This window comes from Zosterops lateralis (genome assembly GCF_965231275.1).
Source record: "Zosterops lateralis genome assembly, chromosome: 13".
Taxonomy (NCBI): Eukaryota; Metazoa; Chordata; class Aves; order Passeriformes; family Zosteropidae; genus Zosterops; species Zosterops lateralis.
Window position 1 is genome coordinate 8,588,739 of NC_139773.1, and position 23,875 is coordinate 8,612,613.

The 23,875-nt window shown below is 45.5% G+C and overlaps 1 protein-coding gene across 3 annotated transcripts; it reads left to right on the top strand.

The window, feature by feature from the left end:
• Window positions 1–108: 108 nt before the first annotated feature.
• Window positions 109–21,913, top strand: GNB5 (G protein subunit beta 5). 3 transcript variants are annotated; one of them, XM_083871211.1, is made up of 11 exons: window positions 109–327; window positions 4,278–4,414; window positions 5,938–5,979; window positions 6,726–6,802; window positions 8,313–8,445; window positions 11,973–12,116; window positions 15,153–15,244; window positions 15,366–15,414; window positions 17,905–18,001; window positions 18,980–19,146; window positions 19,474–21,912. In XM_083871211.1, exons 1-11 carry the CDS (start codon window positions 216–218, stop codon window positions 19,483–19,485), a joined length of 1,062 nt encoding a protein of 353 aa, XP_083727337.1. In that variant the 5' UTR covers window positions 109–215; the 3' UTR covers window positions 19,486–21,912. The 3 variants fall into 3 exon arrangements, with proteins under 3 accessions (XP_083727337.1, XP_083727339.1, XP_083727338.1); XM_083871213.1 differs by lacking the exon at window positions 109–327 and adding an exon at window positions 709–878 and having other exon boundaries at window positions 19,474–21,913; XM_083871212.1 differs by lacking the exon at window positions 109–327 and adding an exon at window positions 709–872.
• The last annotated feature ends 1,962 nt before the right edge of the window (window positions 21,914–23,875 follow it).

Sequence of the window (23,875 nt, forward strand, 5' to 3'; positions counted from 1 at the left end):
CCGGGATGCTGCAGGAGGCACGATGGGGATGCCGGTCCCCGCGGTGTGCGTGCTCAGGACTGGCCTGGACGTCAGCGGGAGGGAGGGGGAGCCCGGGCCGGCCCCGGCGCCGTTGCTGAGGCAGCAGGAGCCGCGGCAGCATCCCCGGGAGCCGGGCTGGCAAACTCCTCCTCCCTCCCGAGCTCATCCCCGCTCTCCCCGCTTCCTTTGCAAAGATGGCAACCGAGGGGCTGCACGAGAACGAGACCCTGGCGTCGCTGAAGAGCGAGGCCGAGAGCCTGAAGGGCAAGCTGGAGGAGGAGCGGGCCAAGCTGCACGACGTGGAGCGTGAGTGGGGCCGGGCCGGGCGGACAGGGCGGCCTCAGGGCCGGGAGCGGGGCCGGGCCTGGCCGGGAGCGGAGCCGGGGCGGGGAGCGCTGCCCCGGGCTGGACAGCGCCGTGCCCCGGGCCGGACACTGCCCTGTCGTGGGCTGGACACTGCCCTGTCCCGGGCCGGACACTGCCGTGCCGTGCCCAGGGCTCCCGGGTGCGGGGCAGGGCCGTGGGCAGGGCAGGGCCCCGCAGCATCCCCGGCCCGCAGAGCTCCGGCCCGGCCCGGCGGGGCCGCGCTGCCTCCGGCGGGGCTGAGAGCCGGGCGGGGACCCTGAAATACCCCCGGTACAGCCCGGGGTTCCCCCGCAGCCTTTGCGTGTAGTGTCAGCAGCCAGGATGAACCCCAGCCGTGGGGAAGTTGATGGGGATCTGCTTTCATGAGGCCGGGATTTCAGCCGAGGTGTGGAAGGGCTTGAAAAGGAGCATCGTTTCCAAAAGCAGCTCCTCTGCCCCCCTTCCGCCGGGGAAACAAGTTGCAGGGATGCGGTGCTGATTCAGAGGTGCGGGTGAGTCAGTGCTGGAGCTGTCAGTGTGTAACTCACCGCTGTCAGCTGCGGCCTCAGGATCCAGGATAACCCAACAGGGATGGGATGGACAGAGCTCAGCCCGGCCCGCCCCCTGTCCCCCTCCCCAGTCAGGAAAAAGGAGCTCACCTTATGTTAATGGAGCTTTTCAAATAGGTATTCACAAGTTCTGAGATGTAAAAAATCCTTATATTATCATTATTTCATTTCAGAAGTACAATGATACATTGAAGGTGCTTTTTTGCTTTTTTGCTTTTTTTTTTTTTTTTTATTTTTTTTTTTTAGCATGTCAGTTACTGTTTCCATCTGAAATCATGTAGCTCACTCTATTAGTAATATTAGTGGGTCATTAAAACTTTTCTTTCATGTGTTTTCATGCCTTAAGCATTGAAAAGGAATCTGAGCTTGTATCCAGTGACTTAGTTCTTAGTGCTTTGTAAGAATGAGAGACTGAACAACACTTTTGCTTTCCAGGTTGGGAAGGATTACAATAAAATATTTATATTCTGGAATAGATAGAGCATCTTCTTGTCTAAGTTAGACAGTCACGTTATATGAATGTCCTGTTACTTGGAATTGTTAAACAAACAGAGATGTCCTCATTACAGAAACATTCCCATAACTCACCATATTCCTGTAGCATCATTTCCGTATCAGAAGTGGCAGGGTCTTTGTTTAACAGACCTCTTAAGCATATTCTTAAACCCATTTTTGCTCACAAAGTTTTACCTAAGGTTGCAGTGGTACTGTAACTGTGTGTGCCATTGATAGTCACGGGATATTCTTTGTCATGTAAAATCTGTAAATTTCCATTGGAAAGCTGTGTTTGCAAAGCCATTAGAGCATTTCTAGGACAAAAGTGTTATGCTGCTGTAGAACAATGCTCCCTTATGATATTTTATATCATTGATTCTATATCAGAGCTTTTTTGCACTTAAATTATTCCCAAGTACTGTTTCTGTGGAGTTTGTAAGTTTCAGAATAAGGCATCACTTTTGGTTTTTGCTTGGTTGGTTGGTTTGGGTTTTTTTTTTTTTCTTTTCCCTAATCTAAAATTGTATCTTTTGCATTTTTTTTTTGCTTGGATCATGACTTTTCCTCTGTGGTTCCCAAAACAAACAGCTGGCTGAAATAGGATTGCCCTTATTTGTTCAATTGATTCTGAACAGCAGCTCTCAAAAATGTGCACAGAAAAAGGAAATGCCAAACACGCCTTTGATTTGCAGTCTTATAAATTTAAGGAGTCAATTCAAGAGCTTAAAATTTTAGATGTAGTGTAAGCTTGTTCTGCTTGATCCATGAATTTTTAAGGCCAGGGAGACCATTAGGCCCAACACAGAAAAGATCAAAGACCCAGGAGTATCTGCATCAATTCCACACCTCCTGTTCAGGCCAAACAATATTTTTAGGATAAATAGGCAGTTTTATCTGGACCTCTGTAAAACTACTCAAGCTATTTACTGGCTTTAGCTGATCTGCTTGTCTGAGTGCATGATTTTTGACTATCTTTGAACCATATTGGTGAATGCTTAGAAAGAACTATCTGACTCTCCAATCTGTGCTGGGCGGGAGCAGGATTATTATGGCTGTGGTTGGAGATAAGTGTCCTCAGAGAATCAGTGAGGCTAAACCAGACAATTTCACATAGTCTCAGCTGCATTGACATAATGGAAACAGTTTGTCTATTGTCTGTGAAACATTTGTTTTTTTCAGATATATTCTGGACACAAGCCTCTTTCCAGCTGCCATAATAACCTCCTGTCCTGTGTTTTCATGTCTTTTGATTGGATCATTTGTCAGGTTTCTATGAGCAGTAGTAGAGGAAATGTATCTTTTCCTCAGTGGGTTTATTTGGTACTTTCTCAGAAACTTGCTTCTGACTTATGGACAAATCCTGAGGAATGGTGGACAGCGCTTGTCCCCTCACTCAGGGAGACTGGCTGAGCAGAGTTTTCAGCTGACAGCATTATTCTGGCACAGCCTGTGGGGCTGGTGGCTTTGGAAGACAGCTGTTGAAAAGGTAATCCACTAGAAATCAGTCTCTGCCTTGGGCAGAAATTGCTTCACTGACCCTGTGCCAGGAAATGATCTGTAAGTTCAGGATGCCTGCTCTCACTGTCACAGCCCTTCCCAGCCTGTGAGCTTTTTTCCAGCCCCAGAAAAGTGATGAAGGGTGAAGTAGCAAGGCAGCTCCAAAGCACCACCTGCCATGGGGGATGTGGAGCTCAGTCTCCAGCAGGGCAGTGAAAAACTCAGGATTTCCTCTTCCAGCTCATTAAAGCACTTGATCTTCTCCAATTATTTCAGAAATTTGAGTCAAACATTGTCCCCACAGCCAACAGCAGCTGGATCATCTTAGGTTTTGATGTGGACAACACAACACAGGAAGTGCTGGATCCTCTCAGCTCTTCTCTAGACAGAGTAATTTTTAGTTCTGGTGCCAAGTCTCCAGCCTCAGGATCTCTACTCTGCTGTGGGACTTGAAGTAAGTCTGTGTGAAGAGCTGCCCCTGGGTGCCAAGATACATCACAGCCCTACTCAGCTCCACACTGGATGAACGTGCTGGAGCAGAGCAAATAGGTTTCCTCAGATGACACTTTCTCTGGAGGTGACTCCAGCTTGAGGCATCAGGGTTTTATGAAAGGCCTTTTAGTTGTGTCAGCTGCATGAATTTTATGTCAAAGTCAGCACAAAGAGAAATGTAAATTTGTCAGGTTTTTAAGAATATCAGCTGAAAGTACTGCTATTAAAAGAAATATGGAAGAACTGACATCTTTACCAGAGGATGGTGCTCAGGAAAGTTGCTTGCCTGCCCTCCATTTCCCTCTTTTTTAGAAGGGGCATCCCATGAAGTCCTTGATGTCCATAGTTGCTGTTGAAAAGTTGGGTAGTGCACTCCACTGTCCAGCTTCCTGCTCACCCAGAGCTGTGTCCTGGCCACCAGAAGGGATGGCACAGCAGAGTCACCAGTGCCAGTGGCCAGTACCTGTATCCCCCTGCACCACCACAGTGCTGACAGCTGGGAGTCTCACATCCAGAACAGCTGTTTGTCACCCTCAGGCCTGAGGATTTCCCAGTAAAGGGGGGCAAAGGGGTAATCTGTTTTCCAGTTGTACTTGGGTGAGATGGCCGCAAGAGCTTCAGCTGCTGCATCCCTGCAATTCAACCCTGAGTGAATTCATCCTTGTCTTTATGTGGTGAATATGTTCCTGTGCCGCCCACCTTGGTGTTAGCCACCTGCCAGCTCTGAAGCAGAGCTCATTGGCTTGCACCATGGACTCAAACTTCATGGATTAATCCCTCCAGGAGCATTACTCAGAAACAGATATTTGCCAGGGCAGAGCTTTGATGAAGGGATCTCTAACCATCAGCTGTTTGCAGTTCACCAGGTGGCAGAGCGTGTGGAGGCACTGGGACAGTTTGTGATGAAGACCAGGAGGACCCTGAAAGGCCATGGAAACAAAGTTCTCTGTATGGACTGGTGCAAAGACAAGAGAAGAATTGTGAGCTCTTCCCAGGTATGCTGCTGGGCAGATGTTTTTCAAAGGTGCTGCTGAGCACTGTACAGATCTTCTGGTCATGCTGTGTGCCACTCTTAGCAGATGATACCTGGGACTTCTGTAAGTGTTTTCAAGGTGTCCTGAAAGAAGTTCATTGGGAATGTATTTCAGAGAGTGTAAATCTAACCTTTTAATCATTGATACACCTCTTGTAGCTAATACCCTAAATACTTATTTTCCAGTCATACATGGATTTTCCCATATTCCCCTCCTACAATAAAAAAATAGACTCATGTGAGGCTACATCTATTTCCTTGTTCTTTACAGATTAAATACTTAGCAAAATTTTATGTTATGTGTTCAGGGAAAATAATCAGGAAAAGAGAAGAAATGTTGATTCTTTTAGAGATTTCTATGTACAAAAATTTCTTCTTCAGTCTGTATGATTGATACGACCTTGAAAGCCTCAGACATCTTGCCAAAATTACTGCATTTAGTTGGGCATTTTGAGAAACAGTCCTAACACCTGCTCAAGACCAGTCTCATAAGCTGGAGGAGGTAATGAGATAATTACTTTCTAGATCCCCTGGTTCTTCCTGAGCCCAGTATGGCAGTGAGTGAGCTCCTTGCATCTCACAGCTGTTCATTGACCTACATGAAATCTGTCAGGGGTCTCACTTGAGGGATAAAAATAGACAATCTGCATTGCAAACCACCTTCACTTACTGTGAGTTTTTACCATTCATGGTGATCTCAACAAAGAGAGTAATTTAAATATTTAATGTCACATTTTTAAAAAGGTTAAAATGTTAGTGTACAGATCAGAAACTGAACAGACAGGTTGAAATGCACTTTTTACTTTTATTTTAAGAACTGTGTAAGTCCAGGTGCAGAAGCAGTTGTTACTCAGTAATAAACATCTCACTTTCATGATACAGGGAAGATAACAATATCATGTGCATAAGGCAAAGTAGCTGGCATGAGTTTAGCTGGAGTACACCAAGTGATTGTGCTGCTCTCTGTACAAGGTTCTATGATGGCTGTTTAGCTGGTTGTATAATGGATAATTGAAGGTGAAGTAAGTGTAGTGACATGTAAAGGGAAAAGCAGGATCAGACTGGAAAGGGAAGATAAATAAACAGTGCAATATCCATAAACAGTCAAGTGAGGCAAGTGAGGGCTTACAGGTGGCAGGTTCCTGAGGAGGTGGCCCTGTCCATGGCACGTGCTGCAGGTGAGAGGAGTACTCCTGAAGCCATCAAGAGGGAAGAAAAGAAAACTAAAAAAAAAATTGGTCTTTTAATCAAACATGAGTTGTCTCAGTGAAGAAGAGATACACTTCTCTTGTGGTAGATACAACAGCACTACTGAGAAGTGTCTCCTTGGTGCTTCACTGTGACCACTGTGCTGTTGTTAAGATGGAGACAAAAGGACATAACAGACTGGGGAGAGGAAATGAGCAGCAGAGTTTTCTCCAAGCTGGGAAGCAGGGTTGCAGCCACATCTCTGGAAGGCCTCAGTTTCTCTGTGTTTTCATTTAGGATGGGAAGGTGATCGTCTGGGATTCCTTCACTACCAACAAAGTAAGTGAAACTTCAGCAAAATTCTATGCCTGGAGCAAATGATAGTGTGATGAGGTGAAGAGCTCACAGGTGTCACTGGAGGCAGTGGGATAATGGGATAAAATGCAGATTTCCACTACCACCCCTAAAAAAGAGCCCAAGGCAAGTCACATCCCTTGACCTGTTTCTGAGCAAAGTCCCTGTGAGAGCACTGGGATTTGTCGTGATCTCCAATGGGAGGGTCTGACCAACCTCTGCTAGCAAGGGAGGCAAAGCCCAGCCAGCAAAACCAGGGAACTTTCCCTGGACACCCCTGTACCAGGTGCTGTGTGTGATCACTGGGGATCCTTCAGCTGTGGTGTTCACTGTGAAATGGTGCCACTGCTCCTCCAAGCGCTGCCTGGGCTGCCTCATGGCACCCTGCACCACACAGATGAGGAAACACTACTTGTTTTTCACACACTTTTATGTGTGCAGCAGTGGGGACCTTTCACAGCACTGGATGACCCAATAAAACATGCTCTGTGATCAGTTTGGGGCTCACAAATAAGATGTAAAGTGTCAGAGAAGGACCGGCCATCCTGCTGCTCTGCTGCCTTCTGCAGTCAGGGTTGTTGACTTACATGTGAGTTATGGCTGGGGGAAACATCTACCCCTTGCAGTGACCCTAAGGATGTCCCACAGAAATACTGAACTTACTACCCCAGTGTTTACCTTGCATGGGTTAGAGAGCAGTGAGGCCCCATCTGACGGATGCTGTGTTTCAGGAACACGCGGTGACGATGCCCTGTACCTGGGTGATGGCGTGTGCATATGCCCCATCTGGATGTGCCATTGCCTGTGGGTAAGTTCCCAGTTTCCACAGCAGCTTACACAGAGAAGTTGGATTTGTTGCAGTGTTGTCCTGGTGGCTTCAGAAGCTGACAGAAGTATGTGTGCTGTGATTGTGGGTGGAAGGTCTACATTCAGTGCCGCTGATTCTATTTCCATAATGGCTGGTACATATTATCTCCACTGACTTCAGTGCAATAACATTTGTTGTGTAAGTGTGGAAAATAGTCCTCTTTCAGCATTTATATCATGGGTTAGGAATTCTGCATGCATGCAACTTCCCTGTTCTAGTGTGGTTGTCTATGTTGGATATATTTTCTAAGAGAAAGAGGTTTTAATTGTGTTTTTACTTTGCGCTCATTTTTTAATGTCAAAGAGGTTCATCATTAATGTTACCAGTATGTGAATAGATCCTGGTAAGATGGGATGGGGAGAGGTAACCCTATCCTTGATAATCTTCTACAAGTTTTCTGAGGGCTAAGGTTAAAAAAAAAATAAGTTTCTATAGGGGAAAAAACAAAGAGATGCAGTGTTGGCAAAACATCTTGTATGAAAGGACTGGGTGGATCAGACAGACAAAGCAAACTTGGGGTTAGAGAAAGAAACAAAAGGAGACTTCAGTGTGCAGCTTCAAACCTAGAAAGCAGTAGACAGAGGCAGAGAAGCAGAATCTGTAATTGTGTGTCGAAAGGAGTCTGGAAACTGTGTTTTTGACTGGAACTTGAAGAATGGCAAGCAAGCTCTGTCTTTACACTTGTAGCAGAGACAGGGAGTGCACATATACATTGCACCTAATTCTGTATTTCTGTTGTGCTGTCAGTTAATTGCCCTGCACATAATGTAAGGCACAGAACCAGCAACTAGTGGTGTACCATGATCCCAGGGACCAGGGCAGGACTGATCTACTGCAGCTCTAGGAAAGGGTCAGATGTGAGTCCTACCCTTTAGAAATGAGTCCTGGGTCTGACACAGCTTAACTGGTGCAACTATCCAGAAGAAGAACAGCAGCTACAGAGGTCAGTGCTTCTGTTGCCTTTTTTCCAAATTCTTCTAAAGGTTTTGTCTTCACACCCACTACTTGCTATGCTGCTTTTGCTATAGGAGCTAGGTCACATTTGTTAAGGTAGGTGTATAATGATGCTGAAATAGTGATCTTTGCAATGACAGATGTCAGCAGAAAAATGGCAGTTTGGCTGTGTGTGAAACATTAACCCTGAGGTGGCTGCTGTCACCTCCCAGTTTATACTTTCGTGAGGTTTCATTCAGTGCCATTTATAAACTCGATAAGGGTGAAAAATACTGAGGCGCAGCTGTTCAAGTTCTGTAAAGCAGCCAGGCTGGTGAGGCAGCTGGGGCTTCCCTGCACAGGGAGATCCCACACTGCACAATACAGGGAAGTCGGTACTTGTAAGGGTTTGGCAGCACAGCACTGACAGGTGGTGTCCTTATCACCACTCGCCTTTTGTCGTTGCAGTTTTAACCAGTTTTCCTCTCTCTGTTACTGCTATTATTGCTCTCTTCAGTGGCCTGGACAACAAGTGTTCTGTGTACCCTCTGACATTTGAAAAAAATGAAAATATGGCTGCAAAGAAGAAATCTGTTGCAATGCACACAAACTACTTGTCTGCCTGCAGCTTCACTAACTCAGACATGCAGGTAAATGTGTTCCCTACCCACTGCTCACCATCACCTAACACGAGCTGCACTCAGGGGCAGTGCATATGTCCTTCCTTGCTCCTGGGGCACCCAGGGCTGTGTCCTGCCCCTGCAGGAGCTGCTGGAACACCCTTGCAGGGGGCCATGAAGGTGCTGCAAAAGCTGATGTAAGGAAATGCTTGTCACAGCCCGTGTCCCTGCAAAGGCCTGTGGCTTCTGCAGAGGGAGCTCGCTGGTACCTGTATGTTCTCTGTGCTTTTAGGAGTCCAGACTATTGTAAATAGTTAAAACCACTGTTCAGCCAGGACTGGGTTGGGTGCTGTGCCAGCTGGTGGTGACTGTGTTGTTTGCCTGCTTTGTCCCGGACATCCGGCAAAATTTGCTTTTGCTTTCATTCAGAGTGTTTTTTATTTGTACCAAGTGATACAATGGAGCTTGAGGATCGCCCCACAGGGCCATACCTGTTGTCTGTTCATGCAGTGCTGTGTTCCCTGGAGGGAAGGGAGTGATGCTGTTCCCATCTCACAGGCAGTGGGGTGGAGCACAGAGGCCCACAAGGTGATGGCAAAGGCAGGAACTGAATGCAGATCTTCTGAGACCAAGCCAGCCTTCCTTTCTATTGAATATCTCAAAGATCTCTTTCTCTAGGAACATGGAAGATGATGAAAGGAGCCAGGATAATCCCCTTGTCCTCTCTGGTTTCTGAATTTAATTAAAGTTCCTCTCAGTGCAGCTCTGCAGCAAAATAAGTGGCAGAATGGAGCATTTTTATAGCTCTCAATGTCAGTAGAGCTGCTGGAAAGGGAATACCATGTCCCCTTCTTCCAGATATTTGGAGCTCTTCTGAAGGAAATATCAGCTCTCATTGCTGCTATTTCAGGACATGTGAAGCCGAGAGTATGTTGTTGTTTGTCGCTCTCTGGTTTCTGTAATGACTCTGAGGTGCTAATTTAAGTCCATTGCCATGGAAACAAGTGGTGGAGGTACCCAGCACTCAGGCTTGCTTAGCCCTGACCTTCCTGTGCAGGAGCTGTGTGGAATTAGAGCAGTCTAAATTAAGTGGAATGTTTTTGATGAGATATAAACCTAGTTTTCTCTTTCCTTGTGTATACCTAAATGATCAAATCATATGACAGGAAAAATAGCAATTTATTTTTCATAATAAAAAGGAAAGAAAAGTTGGGTCCTTTTCTTCCATATTAAATACACAAACTGCATTGATATTGAAGGTCATGTATTACTATTGTTGTCTTATCACGGTGGATTAAGGTGCTTTATATTTAGGGAGTCAGAAATTTTTCTGAAGTCTTTAAAAAGAAGTTTTCTTGTGATTGCTAGGCTTATAAGTGATCACTTATGGCACTGCATGTTATTATTCAAACAAATACAAGCAACAGGTTGGCCAAGCTTCTCTTAGGACTCTGTTATGTAGCAGATCCTAGAGAATCACAGATTATCTTTTTTTCATTTACGTAAAGGCCTCAGAATTAAAACTGTTCCGAATCAAAACTATTCAGTAACTCTGAGGGTGCACAATGCAACAAGTACGTTGTGCAGGAGCTTTCCCAGCTGTGTGCAGAGCAGCTTTGCTCTCCCTGTTTGCATCAGGAGGGATGTGGTGGCATCCTGGAGCAGCAGCTCTAGCATGAGGTGGAGGTGTCCCCCCAGCCCACTGCTAGGTGCTGCCAGGGCTGCAGCTCTGCCCTGACTGCTGTCTTAAACTACAGCTCACTTTTCCCACAGAGGTGTGGAAGACTGAGTAGAGTTTAGGGTTTATTGTGCTCATGGGCTTTGGGCAGTGCAGTGGAAAGAGAGGAGATCTGGGGGTGGCTCATCGTGGATTAGAGTCATTCCCAGGCTGTGTGGGTGTTGATAAAGGGGGTCCCACCCTTGCTCCTCATTATGTTCCCACATGAGCCCTGAGCTGCAGGGCTGGGTTACCCACCCACCTTGTTCTCAGTGCCCCAAACCAGTCCTGCTTGAGAGAGTCTTCCCTGCCTCAGTGTGCAGAGAGCCAGGGAGCCTCACTTCCTAAATTAGGTATCTGCAGCTCTGTGGTGTGATAATGCTCCCCACGTGACAATGCTCCATGTATATTAATAGCAGCAGTTAATTGGGATCTCAAGTGTTTTGCATAGGGCAGGCAGCCATGCTCCCAAGTGTGGCAGGGCTGAGGAGCAACCTTGAAGTTGAGTCCATAACGTTTCCCTTGAAGCATTAGCTGGAGCTCTGGGTTGCCAACAGACCCTTCCCTTACACCTTTAGCCACTCCTATTCCCCTTCATATTCCCTTACATAGTGTTACAGGAGCAAATCCTCAGAGCTGAACCTCTTTATTCCTCAGCCAAGTGCAAATATTCCCGAGAACAGGGAAGTTCATTGATCCAGGCTCAAAAGCTGGCCGGGAAGACAAGTCAGGACTTTCTTCTGCTATTGTCATCTGAGAGCATTACCATCTCTCTGCTCCAGAATTCAGAACAGTCTGTTCTGCAGCTTTGCAGACCTCTGTTTACGGGAAGAATTTTTGGAGCATCTGTCAAACATGTTCAGTGTTTAACCTTTATGTGACTCTGTGAATGGTTTCGTGACTGTGTGATCATTTTCTTCTTGAAGAGAATTTTGTTTTTCACTTGTAACTACCCACTGGGATCACTTGAGTTTCCTCACCAACCATGAGAAAAACCCATGTACAAAACTGAGAGCCCTCCTACGTTCACCCTTGCTTCCTTCCACACCAGTGCACAGGGACTCTTTCAACCTACAGAATTTGTGATTGCATAACAGTTTCGGGTGCCAAGGGGAAATTTTGAACAATTGAGCATCATCAGGATTTAGCCACAATAACAAGCTCTGATCACATGTGCTTTCTACAAGTACTGTAGCAGATGGGAAGCTTTGAGCTATGTTCAGTCAGTGTATGTTCCAGCCCTTTCACACACAAATGGTTTAGGACAAGTGGGAGCTGATGGACTTATCAAACAACTGTCTAGACAGGCTTACTTCCCTTTCAGAAAATCCATGTCTTAAGCCAAATTAATTTGGTTTAACATCACTATTTCAAGCAGAAAGAAAAAAAAAATTGGAGAGTTAAACAGGTATACTTAACTCCAAGAGTTTATCCATTTACCTGGGTTGAATTTCAGCAGCCTAAATATGGATAGAGTAAAACACAAGGGCAGACAGGAATAGCAGTATTGTTCTGCCTCCTTTTTAGAAACTGTGAAAATGCCAGCAGATCCTTACTGCTGTCAGTTGTGCAAACCCCACCACACAAAAGAGACCATTATTGAAACATGGTGTAGGTATAGTGGTGTCCATAAAACTCTCCTTTCCACTCTACCTTTTTTCCTTAAAAATAAAACCCATAAACTGCAATTAGGTTCACACTGGGCTTACGACTTTGATTTATTGCATAGTATTTCATTAAATTAAAGCTGTCCTTTGGTGTAGGATGTCAGTTGTTTCTTTGTGACCTGAAGGTCATCTGCTGATTCTTGTATTATGACTCTTCTTTCCACATCCTATAGATCCTGACAGCAAGTGGAGATGGAACTTGTGCTCTATGGGATGTTGAGAGTGGGCAACTTCTACAGAGTTTCCACGGTCATGGAGCTGATGTCTTGTGCCTGGACCTGGCCCCTTCTGAAACAGGAAATACGTTTGTCTCTGGGGTAAGCAGGAGCTTCTTCTCATAACGTAAAACTAAGGAATATGGAAGTGAAAAGGCAGCAAAATAGGAGGCTCACAATGTTATTGAGAGAGTGCTGGAATATATGTTGGATGCCCCAGTGCAATCCACTCATTGCAAGCACATTTTCCAAGCTGGAGCAAATTAAACCCCTGACTGTGGGGTCAAACCCACCCAGCCAGTCTGACTGCAGTTCTGCTTACTTAGCAAGTTCCACCCCACATGAAAGCAATCCAGCTCGAGATCAAAACAACGCCTCTGCCAGGAAGGGGAAGGCTCAGAGTTAGAGCAGTGGGCTCCTGCCACAGTGGAGGTGTGAGTCCCTGTGGGTAGAAGCCTGGAACAGCAGAGGACTCCCCACACTTTGCCCTTTCCCTGTGCCCAGCTCTCTGGAGCCAGATGGGGTGTGACAGGCATCAGGTTGTGTTCAGGGTATTGAAGTGCAGTTGCAAATAACGTGCGTGCCACTGTGTCCTGAGAGTCAAGGGGCAACTTGGACACTGGCTAACCAGTGCAAGTTGGAGCAGGAAGATGAGGTGTGGCCACATCTTCAGCTGTTGCTGAGTCCTCAGTGCCTTCCAGTGGTACCAGAGGCATTTAAAGCCCCTTCATCAGTCAAACACTCTGCTCCCTGTCCTGGCGCAGAGGAGCACACAAATCTCACTGGACTAGACTGGTCTGGGAAAGTACCCAGGGCATCTTCCAAATCATGTCCTGCTGCTGAGGGGTCACTGTTCCCAGGCAGCTGAGCCATTGGCACACAATCTGGCCGTGAGGCAGGCCAAGCATAAAGGTGAGTGGGATGGGGCTCCACTCCTTTTCAAGATGATCTTAGTCTTTCCCACATTAGAAAGTGAGTGTGCAGATGAGAGCTGGCAGGAGTTGAGAGGCTGGTTGCTACCTGTAACTTTGCTGAAGGTACCAGAAACTTTGCTGGTTTCTGAGCCCCACCAGCACTGGCCCATGGTTGATCCTGTATTTGATGATGCCATCATCAAATTGTGCCAGAGGGTGCCAACCATGGGTTAGGGGTGCTCAGAGTCATGGCTGTATGCCTACACAACAAACCTGGACCTCTTCTGTTACAACTCTCTATCTTTTAAATTTGGCTGGCACATCAGGAGCAGAGTCCAGCACACTGGCCCAGTTTGACTGCTGGTAGCACAGCTGCTCTGAAGCGTGACTGAAAGCTAATTCCATCCAAGTGCATTACTTCTCTCGGGTTTTCCTGTCACCAAGCTTGCTTCCCAGAAAGGATAGATTCATTCTCCCTGGGAACAGCTCAGCTTATTATAGGGCAAGGAATCGCAAGCAGCTCTGGTACTGCTAAGACAATATGTCATACTTTTGTTGATAGAGCAGCTTGGGCATGTCTGTGCTTACAGGCATTCTCTTAATTCATCACATGCAAAACACCACTGCAGTGAAGACCTGTCTTCCATCATGTCAGTGCAGGTATAGGCAGAACAGTGGAGGTATGGTGAAGATATGGTGGCATAGAGAGATTCCCTGAATACTGTGCCTCTGTGGGTACAGTAACCTTGAGCTGGAATAAGCAATGTCAGTACAACAGCATGTAGGCTGGGTGCTGTTACATTTAACAACTGAACTGAAAATTCCAGCCCTCCTGGGTAAGCTCAGCACTGTGTCCCAGGCTGTTGTGCTCAGTGCCCTCTGAGCAAGGCTCCTCAGCTGAGTTGGGTATCACTCAGGGAGCCCATCTCTCCACAGGTGGTGGCTGTTTTCTCCTTCAAAATCTTAGGAGTCAAAGCAGCAGCTTGTCAGATTGGTCTTGCCCCCCAAACTCCCAGAGGGGTCAGTAAGAACAGTGCACATGGAAGCAATGTGAAGGACTGGGCTTGGGCTATGGTGGGGCTTAAGAGGGAAATATGCTGGATCCAAAATATTCACTATCCTGTTTGGTTTCCCCAGTGCAGAAACCACAAACTGGTGCCAAGGAGCATTACATCTTTTAAATAATGACATCTTTACTAAAAACACTAGGATTTCATTTTAACAACATAATTTTTTTAAAAAGAGAGAGAAATATGTGACTTGTGAAGAGCCTGTTTAATTTAATTAGCTACCATATTTGATTAAAATAAATAACGTGTGGCATGGTCTGGTGGGCAGGGCACTCTGGCTCAGCAGAAGCAGCAGCCACCTGGCCTGCCCTGTTCTTTCCACACAGCCTCAGAGAGGCTGAGCCCCTGCAGCTCAGCCTGCCTGCTCCTCAGCAGGGGCAAGTTTATTAAAATCTGCCATCACTCTTCAAAGCAAAGTCCGTGTTCTTTTTCCTGTCACTACAACTGTGACAGCAGTGAGACATTGCAGCTGAGAGCGTGGCCCCACGTGTGTGAGATGGTTCTTGCCCAAAGGACAGTGTAGACTATGTGGGCCAAGCCTCTTGCCCAAAAAATTCAGGGTGCTGAGCATTGACTGTTAAATGATCCTTTCAGAGCACAGCTTGGAACAGCAGGTTTTAGCTTGAGGATGAGATGAAGTGCTGCTATGCTGTTTTTCTCATCCCAACCCACACCATCAAGCAAGTGGGTGCAGAGCCCTGACAGGGGTTAACCCTGGTAGGAGGCTGGGAAAGAAACTCTCTGGATGCACTGATTTAATTTTCTCTTTCAGTATATGAAAAGAATTAGTTATAAAATGTCAAATGCTGGGTATTATTTTTTATATTGATCATGTTAAGTGGTTAGGGAACAGGTCAGTTATGCAGATCTGTGGTGTGGTGAGGCTGCAGACAGAGGTAGGGCAGCAGCACAAGCAGAGCAGGGCTGTGAGTGCAGGGCAGGTCCAGCCTTCATGAGGAGTTCTGATCCCACCTGCAACTGCACAGCTGAGGGTACCACTGCAGCCACAACTGGGGCTGCTTGGCTGGTTAAATCCTCTCAGAGCTGTGATGTTCAGAGCCTTTGAATGTAGTGGGCTTGATGACAAATACCAGGCACATGAGGGGTGAATGTCACCATTTGCACAACTGAAATGAATTTTTTTTTCTTCCTAGGGATGTGACAAGAAAGCCATGGTTTGGGACATGCGGTCTGGTCAGTGTGTGCAGTCATTTGAAACCCACGATTCAGATATCAACAGTGTCAGGTCAGTGTGTTTCTGGGAGAGGACACGATTGCAGTGTTGAGCAATGTGCTAATTCTATTTCTGAAGTCTGACCTCATCCAAGTAATGTAATGTGTTCTGGTCTTCTTTCACTTGTGCACAGATATTATCCAAGTGGAGATGCTTTTGCCTCTGGTTCAGATGATGCCACGGTATGTTAATTCAGCAACTAATTTAAGAAAATTCTGTTGCTTTCCAAGTCAGGTTTTCCTAGAAGACTAGGTCACATCCACAGAGGACTTTTAGTTACTAAACTGGGCCTGTGACACCAAATTTGCAGAAATACTAATCCTGTAAGATAAGATATTAAATACCATATATAATGTTCTAGGAAAAATCACATAACACTGTAGGTGACTTCTGCAAACTGCTCTACAAGAGGTACTGTCCAAATATTCATTTCAGATTCTCTATGTCTAAAGTTTCATGACTAAAATTAGTTGTGTTACTGGAAGATACTTGGCTTCACATAGCTCTTGGTCACAGCATGGGAGGAACCATCTGAAATGCTGCAGCTTGTGTCAGGAGGAGTAGCATGTCCCAGAAAGTAGAGGGGCCATGAACTCAGGGCAGAGCAGGGCAGATGTGGGTAGCTGGGCTCTGCAGCCCCAGGGTGGTCTTGGCCACAGACTTCTCTATGGGCTCTGACTCACTGCCAACACTCTTCACTGCAGTGAGTCACTGCATCCAGGTCATTCCAGATCACACATGGCCCTTAATGGATCTTATCCATGAGCAATCTGCTAGGAGGGGCTCAGAATGCATTGGCAGGTAAATTTGATCAGCACAATGTATACAAAATGCCATTTACTTCCTGCTGCCCTCTCCCCCTGAGTGATGCTCAGGGCTGATGTCTCTCCCTGCAGCTGGTGTGTCCCATGGGGAACCAGGCTCTGCCCCACCACAGCCCTGCAGGGCCTGAGCTGGCAGTTCAGTGTAGCATGAGAGGAGATGATGGGGAGGCACCTGGCACCTTATTTCTTCTCTTTATTCAAACATCACACTGAGTCACCTGAAAGACTTTATCTAAAGTACTCTGCCCTCAGAGCATGTTTTGAGTCTACTCCAGTGCTAGCTAAACTCCACAGAAACATTCCTTTTGTCTTCATTGGATGTGGAGATATTCCAAGGCTCTTTGGAGAGAGTGAACCCTGATTTTATGTTTTGAAAGCTGCAATTAGAAGTTAATACCTCTAGCCCTGTGGTGAGCCCAGTGGCTCTCTCCATACATGCAGTACTGTGAGCTCTTGAGATGCTGAGGGAGTGATACAGAGGAATTGTCTATCATTAAATTCCAGTGAAAACACTCTCTTTTAACGCCCAGTATCACAGGTTCTTAATAATGTTTTTTCTTTTTTAACCAATCTTGACACCCCTGACTCAAGCAGAAGATTGGGAAATTCCACCTCTGTACTTTTGACAGAGGTTTTGGCAGTTTGCATCTACCTGATTCTTTAAATGAAGAAGTTTGTTTTTGCTGGGTTACGGAGTGGTATCCTTGACCTGATTTATTTACTTAGGGATTCTGAGGAACAGATAATCCTGACTGGAAGTAATCCATAAAAGCATGCTCTGATGACAGTGCTGTCATCTGCAGTGACCCCAGCTCCCTGTCAGGACAATCTGATGAAATTATTAATCTGTGTGGATCACTAGGAGACCTGGACTGCACATACCTGGCAGCTCCCCACTGCCCTGCAAATGAAACAGCCCCTTCTTTATGTGCAGACTTGAATACCAGCCATTTTTCAATAGTAAAGTCTTAATATTAGCAATCCCATCTGGTGAGTGTTTGCTTAAGCTTAACTTATTGAGGAGGGGTTTCAGTTCACATAGTTTCAAAAGTGCATTTTCATTTCAGGGTTAACAGACTGTCTTTCTGCATGGCAGTGAAGTCTGATACATGATTTCCATGTCAAACAAGCCAAATTTTGCTGGCAAATGATAAAAACAGGAAGTATAGGTTGTTAGAGGTGATTTGGAATTTTCCATGAGAAATGAAAACCAGAGATCTGCATTAAAATGTATTATTTCACTTGAATTATTTTCACGAAGGTTTTTCAAACAGAGAGGCCTCACAGAAGGGCAGGGACTGTTTGCTCTCCTGCCTTACTCAGAGCCAGGACTACCATCTAGGCTCCTCTGTGCCACATGGTCTGTGCTCTCAATAGTGATTAGAGATTTGATCTCATCTCCCAGGCTCCAGCTGTGGCTAAACTGTTGTTTAAAAGATTGTCTCTACATGCACCTCCCCAGCAGCAGGATGCCCTGATAAGTAGGAAACCACAAAGGGAAAGCAGGAGGGTGTGGGGACTCTAGTGGGTACTGTGGCCCAAAGCCCACCACTCATGTCTTTCTAGGATAGGCAGGAGACTTAGAGAAGTGGCTTGAAAAAGAAAGTTCTTCCTGCAATGTATACAAAACAGCCTTGTGTTGCTTAGAGCCCTGTTAGAGGATCCCAGTTACAGCAGCCAGAAGCAGAAGGAAAGGAGGAAGCAGAAAGAAGCAGAAGGAAAAAAGCCAAGCAGCCGCTTCCTGTGATGTCTGTTAGCCTGACTTCCCACTCCCATTTTTTCCAAATATTTCAGCCAGTGCTTCCAGCATTCACTGAGGCATGTGTGTTGGTTTTGTTTTAATCCTAGTGTCGTTTATATGACCTTCGTGCAGACAGAGAAGTAGCAATTTATTCCAAAGAGAGCATCATTTTTGGAGCATCCAGTGTGGACTTCTCTCTCAGTGGTGAGACTTGAACTTTGGAGATTATCTTAATGTTGAGATTTGAGGGGAGCTGTAAAATTTTTCAGTTTAATTTGATAAAATATTCATTCTTGAAAGTTATCAAGAATGTAATAAGTACCCAAAGAAACATTTAATGTATGGAAGCTTTTATTTTTTTGTCTCTGCAAAAATAATTACTCTTCAAATAACCTAGCTGACTATTGCTTCGTTGTAGTGATGAAAAGTATTTTCCTGGCCCTGCTGAAGGCAGGAAATATTTTGCCATTAACTACAGCTGGGCTAGAGTTTCACAATAATAATGAAAAACATTTCAAAGGCAACATGAAATGTTGCTAACTATTAAGTGCACTTACATAAATAGTTCTTAAAAGGGTAACAAATGATTAATAGTAAAAGTATATCACAGGGGTACGAAGAAAGAGACATTACCACTTTTCATTACAGATCCTGAGCCATAAGCTCGAGACTTGTCTCTTCTGTCTCAGCACAAATGCAGAGCTCCCCAGTCACCCAGGGTGGGGGTGAGTGGGTGGTGGACTGCCCTCCTCCTGGAACTGAGGCAAACGTCTCTGTCATGGTCACAAGCACCACAGCTTGTCCCGTTGGCAGTGAATCACTTACCAAATTGTCTGTTAATCATTCAAGCATTTGTATTCAACTTCTTGTGTAAGGTCTGTGTAAAGCATTATTACCCTGCAATAGCTGTTAAAGTGCTCTTCGGTGTGTCACAATTTGAAGTCATCCCCCATCTCTAATGACTGAACACATTCTATGTAATTTAACTAAAATGTACAATGCTTCTGACTAATCAGCTGTAATTGTGGCAGCCTTTAGCAGGGACAGCAGCAGGCAGGGCTGTCCCACGGGAGCACAGCTGGCCTGAGGGTGGTCACAGGGTGGGCGATCAATGTCCTGCAGGAGGCCCCGCTGCAGTCAAGGCAGGTTCAGCCCTTACTGTGTAAAACCTTCTCTCTGCAGGTCGCCTGCTGTTCGCGGGCTATAACGATTACACCATCAATGTCTGGGATGTGCTGAAGGGGTCCCGTGTGTCCATTCTGTTCGGACATGAGAACCGTGTCAGCACCTTGCGGGTCTCTCCCGACGGCACCGCCTTCTGCTCGGGCTCCTGGGACCACACTCTCCGGGTAAGTGCCGGGAGAGCCTGCTTCGGCTGCTTCTTTCTTCAACTGGTGAATAAAAGGGGTGAGGAGGAAGGGTTGTTGGAGGAGAACTGCTCTAGAGGAACTAAGGAGGGTATAAAACTGTAAAACACGAAAAGCAAAGGCAAATAAAAATCCCCCACAAAGTGCTAGCAGAATCAAAGTGCTAAATTCGATCTTGCTGTTGGGTTACAAGATATCATTGCTGCTGATACTCTGTACCGCTAATGTGATCCCCTTACCAATGTTAATTTAAGGTTTGATAGGAGAGTCAGTGTCATAAGAAGTGTTTGGCTCTCTCTCTTTCTACAGATCTGGGCATAACCTGAGATCCCGTATGCACAATCAAATGAAGACTGAAACCCTGGACTACAAAAACTGCATAAAGACGCCACTCCTCAAAATCAAATATTCACTACAGTCCAAAAGAGTGACACTCAACCCACAGATTAACACAACTAGGTAGAAAATGTAGTCTGCTTGAACACATAGCAAACATCAACTTGTAGTAAAATGAAATGTTTTCATTTTTTTTTGAAACTATATTATTTTATTAGAATTAGTTTCATTATTTATAAAGGGACTTTTCTCCAAAGTCACCTGTATCATAGAATTGAGTATTTCAGTGCACATTATGTATTTATTTGCATGAATTTAGTTCATTTTTAAAGAAAAAAGTCCTGATTTTGTCGGGATATAGCAAAAGGCTTTGGAAACATTCCGTAGTAGCATATTGAATTTCGGTATTGAAAAATGGAAAGAGAAACAATTCTGATACTTTATGATGATGTTATGGATGACTGAACCTTGGTGGAAAGTAGAGGAGCAAAGGACCTACTGTGAAGGTACTGGCTGCTGTCATAAAAATGTATTTTTTGTACAGAAAAGAAATCCCTTCAATCCCTGTTTTTTCCTACTGTCTTTTTAGATAGAAGTAAGTATTTCATCTCTGTTACCTGAATATAAAGAATCTAAATATATACATACTGATAAACAGCAAAGAGGAGGGATATAAACATGATTTACATAATCATGAGGTAATACTTAACCAGTAGTTTCTTAGAAATTTTTAATTGTATCACTTGGTGAGTGAATTTTCTTTTACTTAAAGAAATACTACATGCTAAGCACTAAGGGATACTACACGCTAAGCATTAAGCACCATTATACTGATGGTCAAATCTTTTCCAAGTCAGTCATAGTCATTCTATGACCTTGATTCTTCTTTGCATTTTGAGCAGTTTATACAACTTTGGCAAGGCAATGTAGCTTAAATGTATATTAAAGCAGTATATGCCCATCTTAAGGTCCTTCTGCAATGTCAGAGCAGTTGTAAGTTCATGCAAATACAGGTCAAATCATACAGTCCTTACTCTCACAGTCATCTCCCACTGCCATGGATATGGTTTTGTCATAGATGGGCTTGAGAGTGAGTAACAGTGAGCTGTTGAAAATCTGCTGTGAGCCACAGTCCTGCCAGTGTTTGATAAACTATGCTGGCCAGAGCACATGAGTCCATCTGATCCAGGAGTCACTGATTTTCAGGAGAGCAGGACAGCTGGCCTCATTGCTGGCACACCCAGCCCTCTCTGTGAGCATGGGAATGCCATACGGACTGGCAGGACCACCCCACATAGACATGATGCTCTAGAATCAAGATTTAATCAGATAAAGATGAGCTACAATTAATGATAGAACCGTTGTGAGATTCTCTCTGTATTCATGCATTGAAAACTATTGGGACTAGAGAGTGTCAGGTGTGCTCATATGAACAGGTAATGAGTCTCACCTGAGCACAGGCACATGGGGAGCAAAGAGCTGGAGTAATGCTGGGGGCTTGCACAGCCTGGCCTTTGAAAGGCAGGGGGGTGAGGTACAGCTCTGAATATATCATATATATGATTTATATTTAGATTGGAACAAGAACAAACAAGCTTACTGGAATGAACCTGTTTACAAGCTCACTGGTCACTGGAGTTTAATGATAACATCCTCATTCTATTTGCAAGTGGTATTTTTTTTACAATTATATAAAGATCATATTAGAAATAAAGTCTCCTCATCCATGAAAACATTAGGTTCTGTGAATCCATAACCAGTTAACCTAAGACACTGATATTTATACCAGCCTTCCATCCCTAATGGAATATAGGTCAGCTGTTTTCACTTGGAAAAGTCAACTCTGATGCTTTGCAAATATTTGTGGCAAAACTATCCCTGTAACAAACTGAATGCACTATGGAAATGTCATATAGAACTCACTGTGCAATATTGAGTCAATACACTGTACACATTTGATCAAAAGATTAATATGAATGTTTAGATAGTATTTATTGGCGAGATGTTTGTTTCAAACATAATACATTGTGTTGATACTTATGAACAGCCTAAATACAATAAATTGTATTTTACATATTGAGAACATGTATGTGGTAGTTCTTCCCATTGTGTAGGTATTTGTAATAGTAGCTATTTGGCTTTTTTTTTTTTTTTTTTTTTTTTTTTTTTTTTTTTTTTTGACATTCACTTTTTGTACCACACAGCTTCTTAAATGATTTCTCCTGCAAAAATCTTGGGTAAAATCCAGATCTACCAGAAAATTGCTTCTGGAATATCTTCTGGAAATACCCAAGGTGAACCACAGCAAATGAAAGTGAGCAGTCCATAAAAGTACCTGAAATGCCATCTCAGTTCCCCCTGCATTCAGGAGGCCAGAATTCAGATTGTTGTCTCGCTCAGAAGGATTGCAGCTAATGTAATGTTTTGTTTCCAGAGCCTTATTGCCATACCCAGGAAGAATTGGAAAATGCACAGTATATGTCTTGTGGGAGCTCCTTGTGTTGCAGCAGCATTCCAGTGAAAAGCTGGCCACTGAAATTCTTTTGAGGGCCCAGGCGGTGACTTTTTGGGTAAACCAGATGTGCAGATCACCTGGAGGTTCAGCTTTCTGCCTTGTCAGGAGAGAACTGAGCTGTAGCCAGCTGCGGTGTAGGTTTTATGGTCAGCCTGAAGGTGGCTGGTGGAAGTGCTCAGTTTCGTCACTGAAAAAAGCACCTTCTTAATTTAGGTGCATTGTTTCATTTCCCCTCTTCTGAGGGCCTGGGGAAAGTGCTGAGCCAGCTTGTTCTGAGTGACATAAGTACCCAAATCCAGTGAGAATAAGTCTGACATTGCATCTTGCACTTCAGTTCCTGCATGGAGAACTGCTGTGGGTTTTGCACTTCAGGGCCACTGCCTTTGGACTTGAGTGTGGGGGTGCATGGCCTTCCACCTGTGAAAATCACCTCTTTGTTCCTGAGGTAATGGTGAAAACATGAACCAGGATGGGTCTCAACTTCCCATCAGATAAATGACACTTACAAGAACAGGACACTGAAGTACCCATTGTATTTTTTACTCACTAAAGGCTGTCCAGGAAGGCTTTGGAAAACCCAGGGTTTTACACCTCTATTCCATAAACGTGTGGAGAGAAGGGAGCTGTAGCTGAGGCCGGACGGCTCTGTCCTGTTGAACAAAAATGCTATATAAACAGGAAGGGTGGAAAAGGATATTGCTAGAGAAAGAGCAGCCTCTCCCTCTTGCACTCCTGCTGTGAGGAATGCAATAGGAAATTCCTGCTCCAGGATTAACAATCATAAGGAAAAATAGTTTTTAAAGCATGTACGTAAAGCTCTTGTGAAAAGTAAAGATCTCATTCCAGCCACTGCTCTAGCACATAAACAGACTGTATTTCCCTGCTTCAAAACAAAACAAAAGCCAAATACGGGGATGTAGAACTAAAGTTTGCCTTAGGAGGGACTCTAAGGGATCAAGCCAATTCTTGATAGCGATCTGAGAAATTGCAACGGGATTGATTCCAACCACCTATTTTTAGATTTTCTAATGGAGATGTTAAAATGCAGACAGCTGTATCTCAAGATAGATGGAGTGAAGCCAAGCAGTCCTGTGCTGGCGCGTTGGGCACCTTGAGCCGGCTGTGGGACGAGAGGTGAGAGTGTGCTGTGGTGCCAGGGCTGTGCTGGGACAGGGCGGGCACAGCCACCAGCAGCACCTCACCTGCAAAGGGCACCGAGCAGGTGTGCCCTGTGCCGGGCCTGCACCGGGCTTGAGGCGCTATTTGGGGAGTCTCGATGGGCCGGGAACCAGCTGGCGGTGCTCGGGCAGCCAGGGCACAGAGGGGCTCAAGGGAGGCGTCCTTGGCACCCCTGCCCAGGGCTCTGCTCAGCCCTTTCCTTCACACCAGCACCGTGACGGGCCCCACCTCTGCACCATGAAGGCCCTAATCCTGTATTTTGCCTATATGCTCATCAAAAGGCAAAGGCCACTGCATTAGCTGGGTAAATACACACTGCACTCACCCAGCGAACCTGGAAAACCTACATCTCTTTTGATGCACCGAATACAGGTTCGGGCGGGCCACTGATATGGAAGAAAAACAAAACCCAAAAGGAATCAAAGCAAGTATCTGGGAGTCAGCACCCGGTAACTGAGCATTTGAGGCAAACTGCAGCAAGGCCGGCAGGAATCACCCCCACACGCCTTTCCAGGGATGCAGACCGCCCATTCCCGATGGGAACGGGCCCGCCCGGCGGTCTGGCCCCGCCCCGGAGGAGGGGGCGCCCGGGGCGGGCCGGGCTGGGCCGGGCCGGGCCGGGCGGAGGGGCCGCCCCGCCTCTTAGTCGGCGGCAGCTGCTGCTGCGGGGCCGCCGCCGTG